The sequence below is a fragment of the Podarcis vaucheri genome, assembly GCF_965113315.1.
Source record: "Podarcis vaucheri genome assembly, chromosome: 3".
Lineage (NCBI taxonomy): Eukaryota > Metazoa > Chordata > Lepidosauria > Squamata > Lacertidae > Podarcis > Podarcis vaucheri.
In genome coordinates, this window is record NC_138761.1 from 55,720,217 (window position 1) to 55,742,274 (window position 22,058).

Below are 22,058 nucleotides of genomic sequence, written 5' to 3' on the forward strand. Positions count from 1 at the left end.
GAATGACCATTGCAAATGCTATGATACCAGTGACATGCATCATTTGCCTCTTTCCTCATGTGCAACTGGCAACAGAAGAACAGCACTGGCATGTTCTCATTTTTCTTGCATTGTTGTGCCTGATGTAAGCATAAAAGTAGCTTTTAAAAATAGCTTTGAAGAGGAAATGTTAAAGACAACAGAAGGATAGGTAAATGCTTAGAATATGCTTCCCCTGTATAGTATCAGAATCCAAATTAACAGGCAATCCTACTCACAAGTAGGACCCACTTAGTTCAGTAGGCATCAGGAGTGAGTAGGTAGTAACACCATGCAAGTTGGAGTTCACTCTTTATTAGCAAGAGCACAATCTACACAGACCTGGCGGAGTGTCAGGCCTAATGAGCATAGCAGCTCATACCCAGTAAGTCTTGCCCCATGAATCAGTTGCCAAGACTGAAAGTCCCTGCCTCCCCAGGATTTCCTCCAAGCAATTAGAGACAGCACCTGCATGCAACCAACCTCTCCTCCTCCCTCTTCATGCCCCTTCTGGTTCCAGAATACAGGGGGGAACAGGAGCTGGTCACAGTAGAAGTGGGAGACACCCATGACTCTTCACCAGCCTGACTCATTTCGGCCTCTTGGCCTCTCTCCTCCCATCCTCCTGTTGCAGCTTCTGATGCTGATTCTGGACTGCTCTCTGTCACAGACTCTCCCAGCTCACTAAGCCCTGTTACCTCTTCAGCTTCTGACACCTCCTTTTCCCAATCTTCTCCTTCTTCCCCCTATGACCAGTCATTGTTGTCCCACCACCAATCCCTGTACTCTGAGCCTTCTTCCCTTGCTGGTTCCTCCCACCATTCCTCTGCATCCAACCAGTCTATGACAATAGGGCTTATTCTGAGATCAATGGGTACAGAAGTGCAGCCTAAGATACTTTTAAGAAAAAGGAGTGACCATTGGCTCTGATAAAATTTATCAGGAAAAGTCTAGGAGAAGTTCAGAATGTTGGAGTTCCAGCTAATCAGCAGAGTTGCCTAACCCGGATCAGTTTACCTTGGCAACCGTTGTTTAGGATGGAACTCCACATCGCCTAGCAACAGTGGGCAAGGAGGATTCTTCTATTATGCCACCAAGACTTTGAAAAGTCTATTAGAACTAAAGTGGATAAAAGTGGACAAATCTCAGAATGACCACAGGCTCAGTGATTTTCACCCCAAATGGTGCTCCAGCATCTAGTACTTACTCCTATAGCACCCGCCCCCGAGTTGTGCCCTCTAGAAAACGATTTCCAGATCCAACAGCCAGTGATCAGTGAGTAGCATTGCCTGACCATAATAGTCCTAACCTCAATCCTCAGTCCCAGAGTAGAGACTGTCTTGGCATGAGCAGGCCCTCACATCTCCAACTTTGACTTTTCTACCCTATCATCTACTCTGCTTCTTCTCTCACATATGCCCACATGAGCAGTAAGTGTGACCCCCTATTGGGGTACCTACTGTAGGGTTGCTGTATTTCCTCATACAGTTACCTTAGAGCAGTTTTCCCTAACCTTGTGCCCTCCAGCCAGATGTTTTTGGACTCCAGTTCCCATCTGCCCCAGCCTTGATGGTCAATGGTCAAGGATGAAGGGACTTGTAGGTCGCTTCCTGTTGGGTGTTTACCATGGAAATGGTGCTGTTCACACATGCTAGTTTTCCACGGTGTCCACACAACATCATCGGCATTGCAATGCCAGCTCATATCCCCTGCCCTATTTAATCTGGATTTTCCCTTTCCATGAAAAATCTGATAAAATGTCACCAATGACACCAAATCTAAAGAGCAGCAGGCTGGGGAACACAGCTTGAGAGTTTAAAGCGGGGAGAAAACAAATGAACAAATGGTACGTCATCATTGTACTGTACTCAAGTTCTTAAAAGTAGAATTATCTATCGGTTGCCATGTGAATAATGTGATTTTTAAATTGGTGGTAAAATAGTAGAAAGTGATCTCTTGCACACTATATATAACAAATGTTCCCTCTCCATGAGAAGGCAAAACCTTGTATCTCTGCATTTTTCTGTAAGTAACAAGACTACTTAAGAATCTATACATGCAGTTATAAACTTTGCTGTCCTGTTTTTCAAAGCTTCCGTTTGTTACTCACTTAAGATCTTTCACTGAATTTTGTAATTATTTTACTCTTAACCAGAACAACGCAGTACACCAGCTTCACAAAGGGGAAATGGATCCAATATGGCTCTTGTTGTGCAAATGTCCCACTTGCTAATTAATTTGTCACCTTACATAGCATTCGGCTTCATGGGGAGAATTTTCAGGCAATAACCTTTCACTTTCATGGCTTATTCTAGAGAAATCCACCCACCAGAAGTAACATGTTGCACATTATACCATTAAAGCACCTTCAAAGGACATTGTCTCCACTAAAGAATTCTGGGCACTGGGCAGTTGTACCTTGGAAGTCCAAAAGCTTAGTTCCCGAACGTTTCGGCTCCGAACATCGCCAACCTGGAAGTGACTGTTCCAGTTTGCGAATTATTTTTGGAAGCCGAACATCCAACGGGGCTCCTGCAGCCAATCAGAAGCTGCGCTTTGGTTTTCAAATGTTTCGGAAGTCGAACGGACTTCTGGAACAGATTCCGTTCGACTTCCAAGGTGTGACTGTAGTTTGTTCAGGGTGGCTGGGAATTGTAACTCCGTAAGGGGTAAACTACAGCACCCAAAATTATTTGAGGGAAAGAAAGTGCTTGAAATGTACTTTAAAGATATTGTGTGTACACAGCCCTAGTTTAAGAGTGGAGTGGAGGTAGCCAGACAGCTATCCTTTGGGGAGGGATAATAGTTCAGTGGCAGAGCACACACCTTACATCCTAGGTTCAGTCTTTGGCATCTCCAAATGACCAGGTACCAAGGTGTTTGAAAGACTTCCACCCAAGATCTTAGAGAATACATTCACAGTGCATAATACTAGCCTGGGTGGGCAGATAGTTCATCTAAGTAGCTTTGCATGTTTTTATGCATTTCTAGGTTAGTAAGTACAGCTTTCTCTATCTTTTGTTCTTCCTTTTTCTTTTGCCCTTCATTTTTGGGTCCTTCTCAGACAGGGACAGGAAACCATTTTCAGTCCAACAGCCACATTCCCTTCTGGGCCACATAACAGTGGAGGGCAGAGGAATGAATATGAATTTTACCCTTGTACAGTAGGCTGGTTTCTACACACACCCCTCTCTATCCTCCATCCCAGCAACCAAGAACATACCCTCCAACATTTCTCCAATGAAAATGGGGGTGTCCCATTCCATAACGATAATTTTACTATTTATACCCCACATCTTTTACTGGGTTGCCCCAGCCACTCTGAGCGACTTCCAACATTTATGAAAAACATAATGAAACATTAAACATTACACACACACACACACACACACACACCTTCCCTATACAGGATTGCCTTCAGACAGCTTGGGGATTGGGTAACTCCATACCCTCCAACATTCCTCCAATGAAAATAGGGCCATCCTAAGGACACGGGTGGCGCTGTGGGTTAAACCACAGAGCCTAGGACTTGCCGATCAGAAGATCGGCAGTTTGAATCCCCGCAACGGGGTGAACTCCCGTTGTTCGGTCCCTGCTCCTGCCAACCTAGCAGTTCAAAAGCACATCAAAGTGCAAGTAGACAAATAGGTACCGCTCTGGCGGGAAGGTAAACGGCGTTTCCGTGCGCTGCTCTGGTTCACCAGAAGCAGCTTAGTCATGCTGGCCACATGACCCGGAAGCTGTATTCCGGCTCCCTCGGCCAATAAAGCAAGATGAGCACCGCAACCCCAGAGTCAGCCACGACTGGACCTAATGATCAGGGGTCCCTTTACCCTTTACCTTTAAGGAAAAATGGGACATTCCGGGATCAAATCAGAAACCGGGACGGCTTCTCTAAATCAGGGACGTCCCTGGAGAATAGGGACACTTGGAGGGTCTGCAAGACACATTACCAGAGTTCCGGAACAAATTCCAGCCAGGCAAAAAACACTTGAGGAGGGTACAAAGCAGTGTCAATAAGGAATGTGGCCTGGGGAGAATCCCATCAGCTCGCTAAAGAGGCCTGGGGGTCACCATCTCTGTTCTAAGAAATATTGGATTAACAACATTTCAAACTCCACCGAACTTTTTCTTGTCTTAATTTAATGTATTTCAGTGAAGAATACCCAGTCTGCTATGGGAATCTCATGTATGACAGAAGAGTGGTTCGAGGCAACACATATGCTCTTCAGTCATTACCTTGGGTAGGTCCTTTTTACACAAATCTTTATATTTTTCTTGAACATGAGAAAACAAGCAAATGGTGGTTGGAAATGCACACATATATCCAAGAGAACACTGTTGAGGCCAGTTCACACGTTAATGTTAATCAAATGATGACTTCAGCATCAAGCAACGACTTGCATGTGTGAATGGGCCATCACAGGTTTAACAGAGGAATGCTGCAGATTAAGAGGACATGGTTGACAAATATTCTGGGGTAAGGCACATTTAAACATATGGAAAACTACTTTGGAACCTATAGTGGATTCTGACAGTATCCAGGGATTCCACAATTATCTCTCCAGGGGAGGGAGAACTTAGTTGGGACTGGAAAGTAAATCAGAGAGAATAGTTTTACCAGGACTCTCCAATCTCAGTGCTTTGGGGAAGAGAAGTTTAAGTAAATTGCAGTGCCACCTAGAGCACTTACACTGCCACAGATTGAAGGTTATATTTAAGTCCCATTGACCTTAATTCTATGCCTATTTTCTTGAGCCCCCCATTTTTGCAATGCTATTTTCAGGCACAGATGCAACATAGTTTGGACTGAAGTATGGTGGGGGACTTCCCACACTAGGGTCTCCCACACCTGTGGGAGGGAAATGCATTCCACCACATTACCCTTATTTAATTCTTAGTAGGCGGACATCTGATCAGAATGTATGTTCCATTGACTTCAGTGGGATTTAAGCAGGCTAAGTTTTCTTTGGATTATTTCTTTGGATTATTCCTGGCCTAGGACTCCAAAGGAAAGAGTTTTGTTTACTAGCCAAAAGAGGAAAAAGAAACCTTAGGTTTTCTCATCTCTACCACCATTGCTATTTTTCTAGAAAAAAGGGTGCTGGAACTCACCATGAATGTCTCCCTTGTTCTCTTATTATGGCAATGGCTCTCACCTGAGAGGTGCTGGAACTAAGTTCCATTGAGTTCTGGCTGAAATAAAGCCCTGTCTTCTGCCCAGATTAGCTGCTATTTTAAGAGGAACTTTCCATCCCATTTCCCAGTGCCCTACTGAAACTGATCCTGTTGAGATTCAGAAGCAACGAGAAGCCCACCAGAAAATGCTTGCCAGAAAGAGAGCAAAGGAAGAGAGCGAAGTCCATGCCCCTCAGGTTGAGATTCCCCAGCTCCGGGCCGATGTGCAGACAGGTAAAGCGCCAGAAATCCTTGTGCACGGCTTTTGCTGACACAACTCACTGGTTGACTCTGACCCACACTATTTCAGTAAAGATTATTGATTGGTTGGTTTTATTTATATCCTGCCCTTCCTCCAAAAGTAGCCAATGAGAGCCATGCTCAGGGCCACTAAGAAGGGGTTTGAACCCTGGTGGAAAAAATTCAGACCTCTCCACCCTAACAAGGTCAGACCAGCTAAAAATATTTATGGTACATGGGATATAAAATAAATGTGTGGTCTCAATTTTACATTAATGATAAATATGATCATATCTGTACCTGTTGAGGATATTAAGAGCCTAATGACTTATATCAATAATATAAGCACCCACACAATCATTGCTGAGCTTACCATACACTTTAAAAGTTAAATTTATACGTGTAACGCAACACAGTGAGTATCACATAACAACTTTGTTATATTTGTACAGCGTTCACATACAAACGTGGCTGAGCATAATAAGTTGAGACTGCATTGTCCTAATAATGTCAAAGCGCAGAAGCCAATGTTCATATTAATACTGGGAATTGCTTGGTCCACAGCACAGGTTCGCAAGCCATTATTCTGTGCATGCATTGACTATGAAACATATATTTTGGTAAGAATTACATAAAACATATGCAAAATAGTTGGGCCCCAGGCCCCGTTCTGAACCTTAGTAATTTGTACCAGCTTCCCCCACCCTGACCCCTCTTGTCAGCCCTGCCAATTTTAAATTGCAGAAGCTAGAACCATAGTCTTCATTGTGTCACTGTTTCAGAATTGTATCTGGAAGAGATTGCAGACCGCATTATCGAAGTTGATATGGAATGTCAAACAGATGCTTTCCTGCTGAGACCAGACAGCCCCTTGTTCGTACCATCAAAAACTGGGGCAGATGTCGCTACACAAATAGAAGAAGGAGAGGTATTCAGAGCTTAATTTACCTGATAAAACTACCTGAACAGTAAAACCCCTTCTCCTCTTAAATTAAAGCATTCAGAAATGCTCTGCATTCACCACATTGTAAAATTCAATACTGGAAGAACAGAATAGCATGTGGATCAGTCGGCATGCAAGTTTTATCCTTTTCTGTTGACAAAATGCTTCCTAAGTAAATATGATTTAATGGCCCTTTGGATCCAGTAGAGTTATCAAAAAGATACTATCTCTAGGTAATGGATCCCTGAACAGTTAAGTCCAGTCAAAGGAGACTATGGGGTATGACGCTCATGTCGCTTCAGGCTGAGGGAGCCGGCGTTTGTCCACAGACAGTTTTCTGGGTCATGTGCCCAGCATGAGCAAACCGCTTCTAGCACAACGGAACACTATGACGGAAGTCAGAGTGCACGGAAACGCCATTTACCTTCCCACCACAACGGTCCTATTTATCTACTTGCACTGGTGTACTTTCAAACTGCCAAGTTGGCAGGAGCTGGGACACAGCAATGGAAGCTCACTCCATCACACAGATTCAAACTGCTGACCTTCTGATCAGCAAGCCCAAGAGGCTCAGTGGTTTAGACCACAGGACCACCCGCTCCTGCTATCTCTGTTGTCCAGCAGGCAGTACAGCAATTATCAGAGGCCGAGTGATGATTTTGTTATGCAATGGCAAACAGAGCAAGCGTAGTGCTAGGATTTACCTTTGTCTTGATTCTATGGCACAAAATCACCTAATGTGGAGGCCTGAAAGAAAATCACCGTTCTGCCTACCTCCTTGCCATCATTTTCTACAGGTAGATTTTCTGCATGCTTAAGTGCCCTTTCTCATATGCTAGCTGAGCGCAAAATTATGTCTAAAGGGGAGAAATAGAAGCAGGTCTATTTTGTCCCTGGCTTTGGTAAACGAATTGGCTACTCCTGAACAAGGTAACCTATTTTGGCAAGAGTGTGCTGCTCCAGAATTACAAGCAGGTTCAGATGAAAAACAACTAATTCTAATAGGATATCCGACCCTGCCAGATTTTGCCACAAAATGAAGCTAGAAAACAGGCAACAGCTGGCACACTGGGATGGATCCAGCCATGATCATGCTTAGAGCTGACCCATGAAAATCAATAGAACTTAAATTATGATTAACTTAAGCCCCACTATTTCAATGGCTCTACGCTAAGATTGAATGTCCAGTTCCAGCCCACTATCTCCTCCTGCTAGATTTGTTAGCAGCCTTGGATTTTCTTCTGGACAGAGTTTGTTTCAAGTTCCAAACAATGTAAAAATAGTTATGACTTCAGCATTTGCTATTATTAGTGTTACTGTTTGTCCGTCATTTGCAAAAGGTTAACATGCTCCTTGCAAGTGCCTTATCTAGGTTTGTCATATTTCAAAAAGTTTTTAGGAAGACCCCAAAATTGTTGAGGGGTTTTTTTGTTTGTTTGTTTTAGGAAAACCCAAAAGTTGTTGAACTTTTTTACAAAATTGTGATTTTTCAATTGACTTGAAATTCCATCCGGACGTCAATTCCGCCTTTGAAATCCCATGGAAATGTCCGAGGAAATCCGGATGTATGGCAACAATCTTGTCACCAATGAAAGTCTCATTTGTAATTTCAGCAATTGTTTAAGAAGTCAGTTATTTCTGTTCCCCCTTCGTAAAACATAACATTATGTGTTGACTCAGCGCTGGCTTTTTATCCTCAGCTCTTTGACTTCGATATTGAAGTCAGACCAATTGTTGAAGTTTTAGTTGGAAAAACCGTAGAGCAAGCTTTGCTGGAAGTCACGGAGGAAGAAGAGCTGGCCAATCTTCAGGCCCACCAGTTTGGATATCATGAACTGCGCAACGCAGAGCTGGCTGAAGTGCAGCGCCTTGAACAACAAGAGATACGGCGGAATGAGGAAAAGGTATAGCTGATGTGAACCCAAGTTTGCTTGTTCATTTGAAAAATTCTTACCCGCTCTTCATTCTGTATAATCACAGAGAGAGAGACATCATAATAAATGTAATACAGTCGTACATTGGAAGTCGAATGGAATCCGTTCCGGAAGTTTGTTCGACTTCCAAAATGTTCGGAAACCAAAGCGTGGCTTCCAGTTGGCTGCAGGAAGCTCCTGCAGCCAATCGGAAGCCGCAGAAGCTGCTCCAGATGTTCAGCTTCTGAAAATTGTTCAAGAACCAAAGCACTCACTTCCGGGTTTCGATCGTTTGAGATCCAAGGTGTTTGAGATCCAAGGTATAACTGCACAGAATAAGAGTACCCTTACACTAAAGCGGGCTGCGCATATGCGCAGAAGTGGTACCTCCGGTTGAGAATTCCTCAGGATGCGGCCGGACCTCCAGAACGGATCCTGTTCACAACCGGAGGTACCACTATATGATGTATGAGGCATCACATACAAGTGGATTTGGGACTATATAGCTACATGCCACACTCATAGCATCTGAAGACTGGTTGGGTTTCACTAGTGGAATATGGCCAGAGCTGTGTTTTGGCAGAACTAAGGGAGCAAAAGAGAAAAGCACAATAAGGGAAAGAGGCAGTGCTGCTGGTCACCTGGTCACCTAAGAGCAATTGTCACCCACCATAGGTAACCAGGCAACCACCTAGTTAGAAAGCTGCCTTCATCAAAGGCCAGACCATAAACTTTGCCATCAGCAGACAGAAATAGGTGTTATCACACAAAGGCATGGTAAGATGTGGTGAACTAAAATACAAAACAGGTAACCAGAAATAGTTCCTTTGCTGGACTCCCATCATCCCTGAGCATTGACCATGCTGGCTACAGCTGATGGGAGCTGGGGTCCAATAATATCTTCAGGACACAGGTTCTCCACCCCTGCTTCATAGATTTGCTCATTGGAAGAAAATAAGCTTTTGAAGGCCTGGGATGAAGTACATGCTTTATTGTTTTCTTCAGTTTCCGTTTCTTGTATCGTTTTTTTCCTTTTTATGAAAATGGTTTCTTCACACAAGCATGAATAAAGATTAATAAAGATTTTAATATCTCATTAAAAGTAATTAATAGGATTCTTACAGTTTCTTTTGTCAGGATTCAGCAAGCTTCAAGCTTTTCAGCACTTAATTAAAGGGTTTTTTTAAGCCCTGGCTTTTTGTTTGTTTTAGAGCACTGGAATATTTTATGCAGAGATTGGGTGGCCATCTGTCATGTATGATTTAGTTAAGATTCCTACATTTCAAGGGATTGGATTAGATGACCTTTAGGTTCCCTTCCAGATCTACAATTCTATGGTTCCGTAGAAAAATGTCTACATTGCTTGAAGTTATATGCACCCTTTCCTTATTATTTAAAGGCTCGCCGTAAAGCGCAGCAGGTCACCGCAAATACAAAGTCGTCAGAAGTCAAGCAGAAAATTTCATCTCGAGCCTTTTCTCTGCAATACTTGTCGAACCTCATTCCTTCAGTCTTTAATGATCTTCACAATAAGGGTTTCTTCTTCGATATCATAGAAAGAGGTATGTATCATTCTTTATTGCACATAAGCTTTTAAAACGGGAATTCTGCATCACAAAGTTCAGGGCTGATTAACCCCCAGCTGAGGATTAACCAGGCCTCCCCAAGCAAATTTTTTCTGGTCCCCCAATTCTGGTGGCACTGGCGAAAAAGACACATATTTAAACCACTCCACCCAGTCCACCACCTTAACAGGGATGCGTCTCACGCCTCCCTAGTCATCAGATCAACAACCCTTTTGCTAACACCCCATCCCATGATCCATGGATCTACATGGACTGTGTGCTTATGTGTGTCCTGTGTGTATACAGCCTTGTGGAGGTAGCCACACCCACAACTGGCACGTGGTTGGCGAAGGGTGAACGTGCCCCTCAGACCTAAAAAACCCCCCGGTGGAAAGAATCAGCTAAAATGGACTGAACAAGGACACACACACACACATATCTGCAGACAGCTGAGATATTTTGCAGTATTAAAAAGAAGAGATGTATATTTCAGACCACTCAGCTTAGAACAGAAGAATCCCGGTCATCTTTGCTTGTTCCAAAATGAAGTCCTTCTGTGAAGCAATGCATAATTGAACTACCATAAAATGTAGTGATGCCCACCAATTCAGATGACTTTCAAACAGGGCACAAGTCAGGGTGGCTTTGTATTGCCTCCCCTCTCGGAGGCAGTATGCCTCTTGAATATCAGTTGCTAGGCAGCACAAGAGGGGAGATGTCACAGCACTCCTGCCCTGCCTTTCAGCTTCCCAGAGGCATCCGGGTGGCTATTGTGTGGGCTGAAGGATGGCCTGGTGGGTCTTTGGACTGATCCGGGTGGACTCTTTTGCTCTCTTACATCATATAGATGTTGAGAAAGAATTCCTTCCATATTTGATGAGCGGCGTGGTAAAAAGAATGGCGTCGAACCAGCTAGGAAGAGTAATGACTGACTGTAAGTTAGTAGAAATAAGGTAATACAGACTAGCTAACATTCTGCCATACTGATTACAGAATAGCACTGTGATCAGGGACTCAGCTACATTAGTAAAGAAACAGCAAGGGACGCGGGTGGCGCTGTGGGTAAAAGCCTCAGCGCCTAGGGCTTGCCGATCGAAAGGTCGGCGGTTCGAATCCCCGCGGCAGGGTGCGCTCCCGTTGCTCAGTCCCAGCGCCTGCCAACCTAGCAGTTCGAAAGCACCCCTGGGTGCAAGTAGATAAATAGGGACCGCTTACTGGCGGGAAGGTAAACGGCGTTTCCGTGTGCTGCGCTGGCTCGCCAGATGCAGCTTTGTCACGCTGGCCACATGACCCGGAAGTGTCTCCAGACAGCGCTGGCCCCCGGCCTCTTGAGTGAGATGGGCGCACAAACCCCAGAGTCTGTCAAGACTGGCCCGTACGGGCAGGGGTACCTTTACCTTTACCTATAAACATGCAACACCAGATGGCGCCAGAGACCAGGAAATTTAAAAACTCAATTTTCCATAGAGATTATTTTCTTTTGTTAACAAGATCTAATTTCTGACTTATTTTTCCTGTGTTTAGATCCACTCCAAGTGTGATCTCAGGAACCGTACTTATTAACAAACAAACAAACAAACAAACAAACAAACAGAATTGACCATTACAAGTATATTTCACCATGGCTGTTATAAACACACTTATTGTTAGAACTCAGCTTGCAAATTATCCATGAAGAGTTGATGTAGGTAAACTTAAGAGAAGTCCAAATGTGAGCCCAATTTTGTTTCTGGTACATAATAAGAAGGCTGATTCAAAAACTATTGAGAAAACCTAGAATGACAAGCCCAATAACAGGAATGTTTATTGAACTATTGTGAATAAGTAGTTCTGGGTTGCACCCCATTGAATTCCACTCAGTGACATTAATGGACCTTCATTAACTGTCGTCTGTTAGCTACAGTGGGTCTACTTGTAGCTAATGTTCACGGCTGCCATATGTGGGGGGGGGACACAATAATTTTGGGGTCTTCCTTCAAAAAGCTCAACAACTTTTAGGGTGTCCTGGTCTTCTTACTTTTTTAAATATGGGAACCCTCCAATGCTAGATGCAAACTTCTGTTTCTAACTGTAGATTTCATAGAATCATGTGGAGTTAGTGGGGATCTTATAGAGTATATTGTCCAACTACTGCTCAGCTCAAGAAACCCAGAGCTAGAACATCCCTAATAGTTGGCTGCTACTGAAAGAGCACCACCAGGGAGAGGCCACCACCTTTATAAGTAATGGATTTTGTGGCTGAATTGCTCTTTCTGATATAAGTCAGCCAAAGTTAAATTTGGCTCAAATGATTTGAGCAGTCTCTCATGCTGAAACTTCAAGTCATATCCTACTTCAAGTCATATCCTGCCCTTCCTTCCTCTCCTATGTATTTAAAATTTCATAAACGTGCCTAATGGGACTTTTGACTGTCTTAGGGCAGCAGACCCAGGCACCCCAAATGTCAGACATGATTTGCTGTGCTGGGGAATCATGCATGTGCCACTGGTTTTTTTAGGACATGCAAATCTAAAGAATACAGCGCTTTTTTCTGGGGGGACGTAGGGGTATGCACATAGCTGTCAACGTTTCCCTTTTTTAAAGGGAAATTCCCTTATTCCGAATAGGATTCCTCACAAAAAAGGGTAAAGTTGACAGCTATGGGTATGCATACCCCTAAAATCTTTGTGAATCTAAGTTTTGCCTCATTGAGGGGCAGTATTTAAATAGGAGTAGGAAAATTAGAGTACCCCTAAACATTTTTTTAAGGAAAAAACGTGCTGGGCATATGTATCTCTTGACTATCATTGATCTTGCTAAGGAACTCCGAAAACAAGACAACACCCAAAGATGAAAAGCACTTTCCTGCACATGTGAACCTCTGTTTCTTTCATTTTCTAGCCTTTTTGCATTTAGTTTCTGACCTATGTATGTTTTATGAACTATGTATTCTTTTCCTAATGATATCTAATATCCCCTGAGCCCTTGTGGACAACTATGCATCAAAATAAATCAGTACAATTGCCGTGCCGACTATAGCTTCAAAGAAATTGTCTAAATGGCTCATTGGATAAACTTTCATTCAAAGCAATTAAATTTCCAGGCTTAATTAAGGACGTGGTTGAAAAGAGGTTGAAGGACTTTGCCGAAAATCAGTCAATTGGTCGCCTATCACGACGTCAAAAATCGTGGAAAAATACTCGTTTCCCTACTACTGGAAAGTAAAGTGGCTAAACTCCAAAGAAGCAGGTAATGGGAAAGAAATTAGGTATTGACTGCTGATGGCCCTGCAGGGACCAGGGCCGCACTGCCTAGGCAGCGAGGTCAGAAAATTGCCTCAGGTGGCAGATCCCTCCTCTTGTGCCTCCTCTGCACATGGCTGCCTGCTTTGCCAAAATCTGCCGCTGCCTCCTCCATGCCCGCCTGCCACAGCTGTCTCCAAGTCTGCAGGCAGACACGGAGGAGGAGGAGGCAGGCGGCAGCAGAGGAGGAAGACAGGTGGGCACGGAGGCAGCAGCGGGGGGGGGGGCAGCATTTTCTGTTTGGCCTGGAGTGGCGGGACATCCATGGCTGGCCCTGGCAGCGACAGTTTTTAATGGGATTGCAGCTGGGGAAGGAAAGCTAAACCTCCCCTACACATCCACTGTAGTGCCCATGAAAATGACTCCACCTTCCCCAAACACATGCCAGGTATTTACAAATCCAGAGGTCTTGGCTAGCTATGCAATTAATGTTTACTTAGGTCCTGGGATAATGAAGACACGGAGGGATCTGACCAAAATTCTCTGCATTCCACTCACAATTATTTAAATGACAGAAGGTGCATTCAGGCATTATTAGAACTGAGGTGAAAGAAGTTGTGCGAATGTTGTGGGCAGCAGCCCTGTGCTCACATACCTGTTCATGGCTTTGCTAGATCCAGTTTCAACCTTCACTTGTTCAGCAGAAAAATATTCTGCACATGCTCAGTTAAAGGTGCTTAGGGGCCTCCTTGGGACTGCAAAACCTCATTGCGCAGGTCTCCTCACCTTAGGCAAGCTTCTGAGGGCATTCAGCTACATATTCTTAGAAGCTCCCTTCAGTCCTTTGCATTGAAGATGCAAAGGTTGAAAACAGCATCCATGTGGATGTTTGCGGGTTGGGGGTGAGGTCTGTGTGCATGGCCCCCAAAATTATTGCAAGTTATTGCAATTAATGATGATGATGTTCTTATATTACCCCAGCTATTCTGGGCAGCTCCACTGGGCGTCTTAACAACGCCAGTTCTAATAACACCAGAATAAGGTTTCTGTTAAGAACGTGTGTATGTTTTATTCCCATTCAAATGGATGAGATTTTAAAATGTTTCAACACTGGCTAGATCAAACCTTTAACACAGAACTTGAAAATAGATTTTAATCCCTGCACTGAAGTTCAGTATGTTTTACCACTAGATGTCAGTAATGCCATTAGAAACCGAAAATTACACATCTCTTGATGAATGCCTTTGCTTTTACCCACAAACCCTCTGGTTTGCTGAAGGTGTATGCATTCCTTAATAGAGCAATCTGATGCATGTCTACTCAGACTTGTTGAATCCAGTGGAACTTGCTGCCAGGTAAGTGTGCATAGGATTGCCCACACTGGAGTAATAATCAGGAGTTTAAAGACAATTTGCAGCTGCTGTTGCATCTTTCACAATCACTCTGGCCAACTTTTATCAGTGAAAAACAAGGCCAGAGTTTGTGTTGGGGTGTAGCTCAGATTGTTGTTATCAACACACAATGCCCCCCCCCAAAAAATCCTATATCTGAGGTAGGTTTCCTTGGGAATTCAAACAGCCAGGTCAGGAGCATATCTACATGTGTAATTCCAATTATCCTTTTGTAATAATCTCAAGAGTAGTATGTCTGTCTCTGTTAGGGGTGGAGAACCTGTAGACCTCCAGCTGGTGCTGGATTGAAACTTCCAAAATGGCCGTGTTCACTGCAGCTGATGGAAACTAGACTCCAACATCTGGAGGGCTATGCGTGAGCCACTCCTCTTTGAGCATGTACCAGTCATAGTGGTGAATCACATCATTTACATGTTGAAAGACTCTTGGGAACAAGAGAAATCTGCATTGTCTCCCAGTACGTTTCTGAGCACAATTCAAAGTGTTGGTGCTTGGCCACTTACAATGTTAGCTTGCCCCAAATTAGGCAGTTTTAGGGTGGCGCAACTGGTGTGGTTGCACTGGGCGCCACACTGCAGGGAGCACCGAAACAATGCTGTAGAACAGAACGCAAGAGGCATGGAGGAGCTGAATTTTGGCATTGCACAAGGCACCACTGAAATTTGAGAGCCCAAGGTCCGCCACTGCCAAAATGCAATGGCTCATCCTCTGCCCATCACCAAAGAATGTCTGAAGACATGGCAGAGAGTGAGGAGAGTGACTGAGGGAACAGCGGCAGAGGAAATGTGTGGAACTACAGTGGCAAGCAGCAGCACTGGACAGGGGAATCTGGTGGGCATTAGATGGGTGACACCTACTGAAGTCCAAGTCAGACTGAACATTCCCTTTCACACAGCTCTTCATAATAGTCTTCTTGCTTATGATGTGTTTGATCAGAATTTGCCAGAACCAATATCTGCTGATGAGTAAGCCTTCTTAAGGAATGTACATTTGCAGGGGGATGCTGAGTCAAGTTAATGGATTGTGTTAGGTGTGGTAATGTACCAGCTCTTAGACCTGGAAATCTTGGCCAGTTGTAATAGGGAAGAGCTGAGACCCTTCTTCTTTTCTAGAATCTCTAGATATTTCTGATATACAGGAGCCAGAGCAAGCTAGTTTTATTTTATTTTAATTGTTCATTTAAACAATTTATATTAACTACAATAGTCCCTAAGCAGTTTACAAAGCTACAGCATAATGAATACAGCTACAGCTACAATGAATACATTCCTTTAAAACAGATCTGGACCCAGGGATGGGGAATGTGTGGTCTGTAGATGGCAGCTGGACTATAACTTCCATCATCCTTGAACAAACATGCTGGGGCTGATGGGAGTTGGAGTCCAACCATGTTCCCACTGAAATCAGACATGCACTTACCATTTTGGTATTTCATCACTGACTGAAAATATTTCTGTTTTGCCAAGCATTTTCAGAGAATTAATTTTATTCAGTGTCAGTCATTTATTCTCTGTTTCCTTATTTCATATTTTTATGATTTTTTTTAACACCACGGTTTTTTAAAATGTGTTGGCAGTTTGGAAATACTTTTATAAACTGGCTAAAAAAATAAATCTGAAAGAACACTATCCCATACGTAACCTGATGTAGTTGGAGGACTGTTTTCTGTATTCCAGAGGTGGCGCTGTGTCTTTGTTTTGCCACAGTTACACTTCATCTATGGGCAGAGGTGTAAACCAGGGGGAGTTGGGAGGGGGGTTCTCGTTTCCAGGGTTTTTTTCTGGCTGAGTCAGACACTGTGAGCTGAATGCATCAAACCAGGTGGAACGGCAGGATGTATTTACTCTGCCACCTCAGGTATACCTCAAAAGCATGTGTATTGCTATGCCAACAGTTCAAGTGGAACCTTGCCACTTAAAAGAGCACCGCTGCATTCCACTGTCGAAAAGCAGTGTAATCTTTAACCACACCTGAAAGCAGCCCCACCTTTTCAAAACTGAACGTCTCTTGTGCCAGCTCTGTAGAACAATCTGAAGTTGTTAATTAAGCCCATGTTATAAAGCCAAGTTTGAAAGTGAAGTACCGAGAGAATTAATTATTACATTTTCCGAAGGGTCTAAGTGATGCTCCTTCAAGCCTCACTGTCTGGGCAGCAAGTCTACATGTGTAGATTTCTTTGGCTCTCTAATTCTTTGGAGTAAATGAAGCAGTGACTTGCATGGAGCAGTCAGCCCCACTTTGCCAGGTGACGCTGTAACTCAGTGGTGGAGCTTAGGCTTTGCCATGTCAAAAGATCCCAGGTTCAATCCCTATCTGAAACCCTGGAAAGTTGCTGCCACCCTGTGTAGACAATATTAGGCTAGATGGGGACCTTCTGGATGCAAAGCAGATGCTCTGAATGATCAGCAAGTAGGTACAATGGTACTGCCTAATAACAAAGGTTTGGATTTGTATCGAGCAATTCTTTTTCATATATTTATATCACAGCAAAGTTAAGAAATTAGTGCGTCTGATTTCAGTGGGAAAGTTAAGCAGGTGTTTAACTTTCTCCTGCCGAAGTCAATGTTGAACTTTTAAATGTTTGGCTGGATTGTGTCGTAAGTCTTGATGCAATGTACTTTTAAGATAATGGTGTGAACTGGAGATGATAAAACAAAAGAATGAATAAAATCAAGCACTTCCTAAAAAGTGATGTAGAGCCAGGTTCTCCAAACCCTTTCCAGGTTGTCAATGTCCTTGCTTACATATTCAAAATGGGCTCTCTCCAGTGTGAAGGTTGTAAAGCATTTTTAAATACTTAGATGATAAAAGAGACAATGCACAGTTTTAACATAAACTTTTCTGTGTTTTAACAGGGATCTTTAATATATTCAAGAAGATTGCACATCGTTATCTGGGAACATCAACCAAATATTGAATTTGTCCTGCTGAAAATTATCCCCACGGCAAATAATACAATGAAAATTACTGTTTTGGTTTTTTCCTAATGTTGGCAAACTTGATAATTTTATTACAACAAAATTGTTTGTTCTAATCTTAACTGTATGTTTTGCCCTTATTTCTCTTATTAGTTATTGTTATTGTTGTAATCAACAGGATAGTAAGCTTTTAAGATGAGAAGAAAATTACATAAATGTTGCATGTGTGTATTTTTCAGTACTTAGGGGGTGAGATCCAAGGTAGATCCAAGCAGGGATGTACTCACACAGTGGGACTTCTGCTTCTGCTTCCTCTTGCAGTCTTCCTTAAGCTCACCAAATCTGTGCTGGACTGTTGGCACAGATTTGGGGGAGATGTGGGGGGACGAGAAACCAGAAGTCCCGCTGTCCAAGCAAATTTTCATTGCCCTAGCAGGCAGACATCACCGGATGTTGCCCAGAGCTTTGAGTATGCTGTTTTTATTCATTTTAATATTGTTGCATTTTTAATTGTTTAAATGTTGTTTAATGCTCTAGAAGTGCTGTGGAGAAAACGTTTCTGAAGAGTGTAATATAAATCCTGTCACTGATAAGTAGAAGCAGATTGTACTCATTCTTTATATGTGTGCGTTTCACTCACTGTTTCACCACTTGAGCCAAAACAGAAAGCGCTGCCTGGCCCTGCCACTGCAGCCCCCACCGTCATACCTGCTGCCGCTGGAGCTGCTTCTCCACCTGCCCTGCCACCTCTGCCGCTGGTGAAGCGGTGCCATCATTGGCGTCAATTTTGGGTTGGATCTCACCTGATTGGGCCGAAACGAGTGCTGTTACTGCACTGGCGGCAGGGCAGATGGGGCCCCTGCAGGACTAATGCCTTGGTGGCTGCTTCTGCCTAAGACAGCTTCCTCAGCTGTCTAATGACTGAGCCGGCTCTGGTTTCATTGTGTAAAGAGAATTTAATTGCATTTTAAAAATAAATGAACGTTCTACAGTTAGAAACCGCTTCCTTATTTTGTAATATACTGCAACCCCACCTCCCCCATTATATTTCGTTAAACTATGGATTGTGAAGTTTAGGCCTGCAGAACATGCAAGGGCAATTCTGCTTTTTCCCTCTGTTTCATTTCTGTCTTCAGAAAGCGAGAATCATAGAATGGTAGAATTGGAAGGGATCCCAAGGGTCATCTAGTCCAGCCTCCTGCAATGCAGGAATCGCAGCTAAAGAATCCCTGACAGATGGCCATCCAACCTCTGCTTTAAAACCGCCAAGGAAGGAGAATCCACCACCTTCAGATGGAGTCTGTTCCACTCACTGTTTTTTTGAAAGAAAAATCGGTGTCTGTATGCTTTCCTTTGCCTGCAGCCACAGGAAGCAGCAGCAACAGAGGAGGAGATGGCAAAGGGGCGGGGAGGGGCGGAGCAAGCAAATGCGGGCGAAGGCATGTGGCAGCAAAATTAATTGGGGGGGTTGAGAGAGAGAGGCGGCGGTATGCCATACAGACCGACAAAAGCACTGGTTCCATTGTCAAACAGCTCTTACCATTAGAAAATTCTTCCTAATGTTTATTTGCAGTCTGCTTTCCTGGTGGCGCTGTGGGTTAAACCACAGAGCCTAGGACTTGCCAATCAGAAGGTCAGCTGTTCGAATCCCCGCAACGGGGTGAGCTCCCGTTACTCGGTCCCTGCTCCTGCCAAACTAGCAGTTCAAAAGCACACCAGTGCAAGTAGATAAATAGGTACCGCTCCCGCGGGGAGGTAAACGGTGTTTCCGTGCACTGCCCTGGTTTGCCAGAAACGGCTTAGTCGTGCTGGCCACATGACCTGGAAGCTGTACGCTGGCTCCCTTGGCCAATAAAGTGAGATGAGCGCTGCAAACCCAGAGTCGGCCACGACTGAACCTAATGGTCAGGGGTCCCTTTACCTTTACTTCCCGTAATTTGAATCTGTTGGTCTGGTTCCTTCTGGAGCAGCGGAAAGAGGGGCTTTTTTTTCTTTTCTTTTCTTTTCTTTTTTTGCATTTAGAGTGTAATTTATTTTCCAGGGGGCAAAGAATCAAACTATATGTGAAGCATCAACATCCTTTGTAGTGGTGCAAAAGTGTGTTTTTTTTTAATGTGGATCAGGACCACAGCACTCGGGAGAGGTTAACCATTTCCTCCCTGCCAGATATCTGTGACACAGACACTCATTCCCTCCTATTAGCCCTGGCAAAGAAGCTGCCATTGCCATCACTGTGAACAATATTTCCTCCTTTTGTCTTTTCCCCCCCATTATTAGTTCACAATTCCAGGGCAGTTTATAGCATAAGACATACAGAGCACTTTACAGCCGCAGTGGCATTACAATATAAAAGTTTAATCATCAAATAAAAATTTAAAACACTCTCAATAATTCAGCCATCGTGGCTAATTCCCATCAATAGACAATGCATCTAGAGACCTCTGTAGTCATGGCTTCTTAAATGATTCTCTTTTCAGACCTATGAACCACAGCACCCCTTAGAGAACAAAAAATTACAAACTGGCTTCATACTGATTTCAGTGTGTGGTCATTTTGTAATGGAGGTATTCAGTTTATTTATTGTTTATTAAATTTGTATACCGCCCTCTACCTGCATCTCTCTGGGTGGTTCACAGGATAAATTTGCAATATGAAAACACAAAATACATAAGCAAAATAAAAACACCCCCCCCCAAAAAAAAAAAAAAACCCTTTAGGCCAGGAATGGGGGATCTGAGGCCCTCTTGATGCTGCTCTCTTCATCCTGACCATTGACTACACTGGCTGGGATGGATGTGAATTTGACTCCAACAACATCCAAGATGTGTTGAGCACAAGGAATGTGTGATGTGACAGAATCATGTCCAGCATTTCCACACTCCCTGCAAGCAGTAGTCAATGATGAGGCTATGCTGCTATGTACAATGACATAATGTCACATGTTTCTTTTATGAGATATTGCTAGAAACACATGAGGTGAGAGGCTGGTTGGCGGCACTCGTGTCCTTGTCTATCTAGTTAGGCCAAAATTTTATTCCTTTCCCCCTAGCTTTATAATGTTTCTCAACGAGGCTTTAAACCAGCACAGAACCCATATTGTGTAACGGCACAGAAATCATGAAGATAGGCCAAAAATTACCATTTTACGGATATACAACCAGCTACTCACCAGACCCTGAGAGGTAAAACTAATGCAAATGGTTTAATATTGTGTGTTTTTCTTCGGAAACTGTAGTCCATTTTTGTTTCTCAGAAGGTCACTTGTTTGATATTGGGACATTTCCACTGAGTTGATGTTTGCAAATCCAGTGTATTTCTATAATCATATCTATACTTTCCAGATTACTTAGGTAAAAACAAACACAATGTGACGATAGTTCTATGGTATAAACTTTCTTTGACGATAAAAGCCCCACAATGTTTTCCCAATCTGGCTTATTACATAGCATATGTTCTATGATCAGCTAATGGTTCTAGCTGGCAAGAAAACCAGTATTAAACAAGCTTCCCCATGCCCCCCCACTTCCATTCTCCTGAATACAGTTTAGATGATAGCAATGGGGTGTATGGGGTATGAGGGGAGAAGTAGTGCCTCTGGTGGGGGACACATTGTGCTCCTCCTTCTGGCATAGTTTGTCCACCTTTGGTCCCCACCCTGCACTCAGCCACACCCTGGGAAACGGATTTGACTGGCCGGCTAAACCAGGTGAGGGTAACTGATGGGTCTCAAACCCTTGGGGGGTTAGGGACTTCTCCTACATGTGAAGACAGCGGACTGAGCAGATGAGACTAATAGTGGGCCTTGCGGTCAAGAAAGCAGCTTCTGCATGTGCTGTAAAGTGAGGGGCAGGTGAGTCCTTGGGAATAATTCAGACGGAAATTCCCAAGTGTCAAAAAAAGGTTATTTATTTATTTATGTATGCCATGACTGCTGCCCATGTTTTGTTAGCCCCAAAATGGAAAACGAGCAAGGTCCCAACTAAAGAAGAATGGCAACTTAAACTGATGGAATATGCACAGCTTACGGACCTAACATACAGAATAAGAGAACAAGAAGAACATACATTTAAATAAGATTGGAAAATGTTTATTGAATATATGGGGGGGGGATTGTGTGCACTTGGAAACATTGGCAGCAGTAAGATAAATTCAACAGTGTAAATAAGTTTTGATGGATGCAGTAATGGAATACTGTACTGAATGGTTTAGTTCATGTAAAATAGGCAGGGATTTATGTTATGTGAAATGAACCACAGAAAGAGAAGAAGGGAAGTCATTGATATTTTAAGGTTGTTTAAATGAATATTCTAAATTGTAAATCAGAAAATTTAATAAAAATGATATTTAAAAAACAGAAGAATAAAGTGGGGGCAGATGAGACATGTCAACCTGGGAAGGTAGCCCATCTAGGAGAAGGAAAACTCTGGTCCTAAACCTTCACTGCCTTGTGGGGTATCTTCAGGAGAAAAAAACCGCCAAGGAGAAACTCTACACAAATCCAGAGTGGAGTCCCTAAGGCAGTCGAATAGTGCCTTGCACACCTCCTTCCGGCAACTCCTGCAGCTAAGCTGGTGTATTGCTCTGCCAAATGTATTGCTCTTCTTTCCTTTGGACCACGTCAGCGAGGCCGAGAGAGGGATCTTCTCATCT

General features: G+C 43.5%; 1 protein-coding gene across 1 annotated transcript; it reads left to right on the plus strand.

The window, feature by feature from the left end:
• The first annotated feature begins 1,103 nt into the window (after window positions 1-1,103).
• RSPH3 (radial spoke head 3) lies at window positions 1,104-17,530 on the plus strand. The gene is made up of 9 exons (XM_082218492.1): window positions 1,104-1,293; window positions 4,175-4,262; window positions 5,286-5,430; window positions 6,219-6,364; window positions 8,080-8,283; window positions 9,692-9,854; window positions 10,705-10,791; window positions 12,940-13,085; window positions 17,346-17,530. The coding sequence occupies exons 1-8, from the start codon at window positions 1,169-1,171 to the stop codon at window positions 13,059-13,061; spliced, it is 1,080 nt and encodes a 359-aa protein (XP_082074618.1). The 5' UTR covers window positions 1,104-1,168; the 3' UTR covers window positions 13,062-13,085; window positions 17,346-17,530.
• The last annotated feature ends 4,528 nt before the right edge of the window (window positions 17,531-22,058 follow it).